The sequence below is a fragment of the Montipora foliosa genome, chromosome 4 (assembly GCF_036669935.1).
Source record: "Montipora foliosa isolate CH-2021 chromosome 4, ASM3666993v2, whole genome shotgun sequence".
Classification (NCBI taxonomy): domain Eukaryota; kingdom Metazoa; phylum Cnidaria; class Anthozoa; order Scleractinia; family Acroporidae; genus Montipora; species Montipora foliosa.
In genome coordinates, this window is record NC_090872.1 from 39059093 (window position 1) to 39064092 (window position 5000).

The 5000-nt window shown below is 40.8% G+C and overlaps 1 protein-coding gene across 2 annotated transcripts in view; it reads right to left on the reverse strand.

Moving 5' to 3' along the window:
• Positions 1 to 5000, reverse strand: part of LOC138000765 (WD repeat-containing protein 55-like) — a 25212-nt gene that overhangs the window by 3112 nt on the left and 17100 nt on the right. For both annotated transcript variants that reach the window (XM_068847407.1, XM_068847408.1), the window contains 3 exons: positions 4260 to 4332; positions 3577 to 3683; positions 2946 to 3045 (listed from right to left, as the gene is read on the reverse strand). In XM_068847407.1, coding sequence (XP_068703508.1) covers positions 2946 to 3045; positions 3577 to 3683; positions 4260 to 4332 — 280 coding nt within the window. The remainder of the gene's footprint in view (positions 1 to 2945; positions 3046 to 3576; positions 3684 to 4259; positions 4333 to 5000) is intronic.

Sequence of the window (5000 nt, forward strand, 5' to 3'; positions counted from 1 at the left end):
TGCCCAGTAGCTTCAAACTTTGTCAATATTTTCCTTAATGTTTAAATATTGTATTTTTGGCGTTATTTGGGTGTTGTGTTCGTGTTAAAAACGAAATGAAAACTGTGAAGAAAGGTCGTCCGCCGAGGAAGGAAAAGCGCCATGTTATTTGGCTCACTACTTCAACCTTAAGATTATGGAACGAAAGGAGGTAGGCGTCTGCATTAAAAAACAAATCGAACAGCGAATTCGCAGAAGTTCTTCTTCACGGGATGTTTCTGAAGCGAACCGGCCGATTCGATTGCCCGGATAATAACAACAACAAAGGCGCGCAAAAAACACTGGTTGTCGGTGGCCCTTTAAGCCTAAGACCGGGCTCGCCATTGGTCTTTAAATTGGAAAAAAGAACCCCCACAGGCGCCCCAAGCTCAGTGTGAGCATGGCCGATAAAAATATAAGGATTTGTATGAGAATCCCGATAAAAAGCTTAAGAAAATAATTATATGAAACAAATCTCAATTGAAAAGCCTAACCTTATTGCCATCGTGGATAGCTTCCTTCCAGATCCGACGCGATTTGAGCCATTTCTCAATTTTGTGGTTGTCAATGGTTATCATAAAATCCCAAGGCTGGAGACTAAATTCTCAGTTGTCACCAATTTGAGTCAAGTATTCCGGGATAAAATATTCTCACGGTCACAATTTCACATCAGCATCAATTGATAAAGATTGAACTTTAATCTCAACCCACCATCAACTCAATAGCAGCCCTGCGAGCAACGCCAGGCGGTGAATATTGCAACAAAACAGCGTTCGTAGGCGGTGCTTTATCACCAAAGTAGCCACGGCTTTGACCGTTGATAACAAAATGACCCTTACCGGGGTGGCGGTTCACTACGGCTTTCATTCTCGCATCTTTCAATGCTTTCCGGCTTCGTGAATGTGTTTGAACTTTGTCAACACGAAGGAGGCGTGACTGTGATTGGACGACTGAGTCAATGAAGTCATGCCAGGAGACCCAGGGGAATAAAGAAAGTTGGGGCTGTCAAACTACGGTCCGCCACCCCGGTAAGGGAGAGTTTGTTATCAACGGTCGAAGCCGTGGCCACTTTGGTGATAAAGCACCGCCTTCAAACGCTGTTTTGTTGCAATATTCACCGCCTGACGTTGCTTGCAGGGCTGCTATTGCGTTAATGGTGGGTTGAGATGAAAGTTCAATCTTTGTCAATTGATTCTGATGTGAAATTGTGACCGTGAGAATATTTTATCCAGGAATATTTGACTCAAATTGGTGGCACCTGAGAATTAAGTCTCCAGCCTTCGGGATTTTATCATTACTGTTGACAACCACGAAATAGGCTAGTTTCGAACTGTGCAGCAACAAAAGAACAGTGTCGAGGTTCAGGGGAATAAATAGCATATTGTATTGTTCAAAACAAAGAAAAATGCAAATTATTCCCCTCAACCTCGACTCTGTTCTTTTGTTGCCGCACAATTCGAAACTAGCCTATTGAGAAATGGCTCAAACCGCGTCGGATCTAGTGGAAAATAACCATACAGGAAGGAAGCTATCCACGATGGCAATAATGTTAGGCTTTTTAATTGAGATTTTTTTCATATTATTATCTTCTTAAGCTTTTTATCGGGATTCTCATAGAAATCCTTATATTTTTGTCTGCCATGCTCACAGTGAGCTTGGGGTCCCTGTGGAACCCTCGGCTATGATGGGCATAAAACTTCGCACCCCTATGTTTAGCCAATAGGAGACAAAAATCAATTCTACTAACTTTAGAATTTAGTCAGAGGAGAAATGAATAGTATCCCATAATGCACAGCAATTCCTTTTATATTATCACCTGAAATCGTGACGTAATCAGTATCTTCCAGCCACAACGCAGAGGTGAGCAATGATGGAGACTACCATGTTGTGTTTACAACCAGACCTCGGTTTCAAGGCTTTGGCTCTGAAGAAGCATTGAGAGTCGGAAGAAAAATTTGGTGTGAAGCTGAATGATTTTACGGGTGCTACATTGAAATGTAAGGAAGCTCAAGTGAGCTTCATCGAGTGCTTGAGTGAATGGCGACCATGCGTAATACCCGATGTTGTCGAAAGTCGATCTGTGGATGTGTACGTCTCTCTTGCTGGTTCAAATTAATTATTCCTTCGTTCAACACAGAGAAAGAATGAAAGAAAAGTGAATTAAATCTGAAATCCGCGTTTGTGCGATCACTTTCAAATGCAATGATCAAAAATGCCCGATCACAAGTGCTACTTGCGGGCTCATTAAACTGGTGCATTTTGATAAAATCTTCGATTCTGAAAGTATGAGAAAATGTGGGTACTTCTCCACCCAAAATATCGTTTCTTTATCGATCTGCATGAGTGAAGTCCATATTTGGAAAAAAAAAAAACTCTAATCCACAACTGTGCAAATAACTTTATTCGTGGTCTCTCTTTTGCGTCAGTAATCACATTGTGAAACATCTACATTTTGAATTATCACAATATGAATAGTCTTCCGTGGCTCTTGATGAATAAATATCAGAAATTAAATGCGAAGTGATGAAGTATTGACAGGCACAAATCACTCACCATTATAATCGACAAAACCTACGAAATTATCGCGAAGAAGATCGTGTATTTTATCAAAAGAGCACGCCATTTTGCTATTCCTGTTGGGACGAGATGCCAAAAAGGCGTCTGGAATACTATTCATGAATTCCTGCTCTGGAATAGACCATTTTCGAATTCTCATGGCTGGACTGGATCTAGCATGAAATGGAGGCTAATGTGGGCAAATCTTTTCAAATGCAAATTAATTTGCCCGCATTAGCCTCCATTTCATGCTAGATCCAGTCCAGCTGTGAGAATACGAAACTGGCCTATTTAGTATAGTTCATAGTGCCGTTTGCGCAACTGGCGAGAGTACATAGTGTGGTTACCGTAGTTGGGTTCAACTAAATTACCTTCACAACAGCAAGTGACAAAAGCTCGCTTTCCATGTTGTCTGACCTTTGTTCTAACCTTTGACGTCGAATGTTAAAGACCGACAAGGTACCATCTCCACTTATGAAAGAGAAAAAAATTTAAAAAAGCAATAAATGCTTGCGACCATTTTACACTAATATAGTCCGAACAGCATAGCACGTAGGTGGATTAATTAATTATTCTCACAATTCAACCTACTGAACTTGAATTAGTTCCTAGCCGGTTCAAGTTCTCCTACGAATCCAAATCTGTTTTTTTCCCCACCAGAATTGGTGTCATCGTTTGATTCATTCATCTTTAATCAATTGATTAATTGATTAATCAGTCAATCAAATATTGGAAGTGGAGGTGCATGGTTAGTGGTGGATATTTACCGAGCCAGGAAGCGGCGAGGTAAATATCCCCCACCAACACTGAGGTGAATAGTGAGATAAAATAGCACAAAAAGATAATTTGAACTCTTTTATTCGTGCAACGATTACAACATTTTCGGGTGCAAATTCCGCGCGAATAGCGAAAGGATATCCGGAGTTTGAGTAGCCAATCAGCGCGCGTCTTCAGCGCTATCCACTGTTTTAGTATATAATAAAATGTACTATTACTGCATACCTTGTTGCAAGGAGTGTTCTATTTTCGTTATCGCAGGCCATGTCAGAGATGAAGTCCTCATTTTCTTCTACTGTCAGAACACACGACGCCTGTCTTGTATCCCAAAACTATTTCAAGAAAAAAAAACATAACAACAATCATTTTGGAATCAATCATTGCACTCTCAATTTTCTTCTATATTTACAACGAGCTTTAGCTACCTTTTATTTTATGATTCACCCTTTTTTGTTACTCAACAAGATAGTCCTGTTAAACATTCCAATGACCGAAAGCCCGGGAGGCTATGGGCTCGATTGACCAGCCGTTTTGAGCGCCCGCGTTCCTCCGCGCACACCACGGCTGGATCAATGGTCCAGCCAATTGTATTTTCCATCGATTAGAAAGTCGCCTGCCCGCCAAGTACAAAATACAATAGCGACGGGAGCTACGTCACGGACAAACGATGCGGACTACTAATCCAGCCATTCGTTGGGAGGAGGATGTTAAACCACAATCCCAAAACGGCCTGAAATCGAGCCTAGGGAAGCTGGAGCTAGTAGGAAAGATGAATACTAAAATAATTTCTGTTTTACCTCCATAACCTCACGGTTACTGTAGCAGCGAGTTGAACATCAAATGCTCACTGACAAATTTATTTATTTATTCAATTAAAATAATTATAGCTACTTATGTTGACTGCTCACCTTGACACACCCATTGTCATCACCAGTAGCCAAGAGGTTGTTGGCTATGACTTTCATGCAATAAACAGGTGAACTGAAAATTAATGCCAACAAGTTGTTACCAAGAACACAAAAGTCATGAAGAAGATTAAAGTTCACTTACGTCCAGAAATGCATGCAATAGGCCATTTCCGAGTTCTTGTCTGCCTCCTCTTCAAAGCGAGTCTAAGTGCGAAGTTTTTATGATGGTAATTAGTTGTACTTTACATATGAATGAAAACTAATTTACATAAGAAATACTTCGCACTTAGACTCGCTTTGAAGAGGAGGCAGACATGAACTCGGAAATGGCCTATTAGGTGCACGCCTAATCTTGACAACCATTTGCTACCCCTTTCCAGCAGTAAGGTTAGTGACCAAGGGTTAGCCTTATTTTCCTATTTTTTTTGGTGAGGGTATTTACCCTCACTGCAGCAGTTCATTTGTGACGTTGTCTGTATTCCCAGATGCAGGTGATGTTGAATTTAGGGAGGAGAGCAAGGGGACACTTTGTGGCGTTTATCAAAATCGCCGTGCGTCTAATCATGTGCATTTCTAGACAATTGTATCTCAAAGTTCTCAAAATTTAATATACAAAGCAAGGCTAGCTATAAGGAAACAATTATTACTGTAAGTGAATCTGAGGGCAATGGTGCTCAAAGTACGTAGTCTCTAAGGGTTACTTGAAATTACTCAGTGGTTACAGCAATCAGCTGAAGCTTG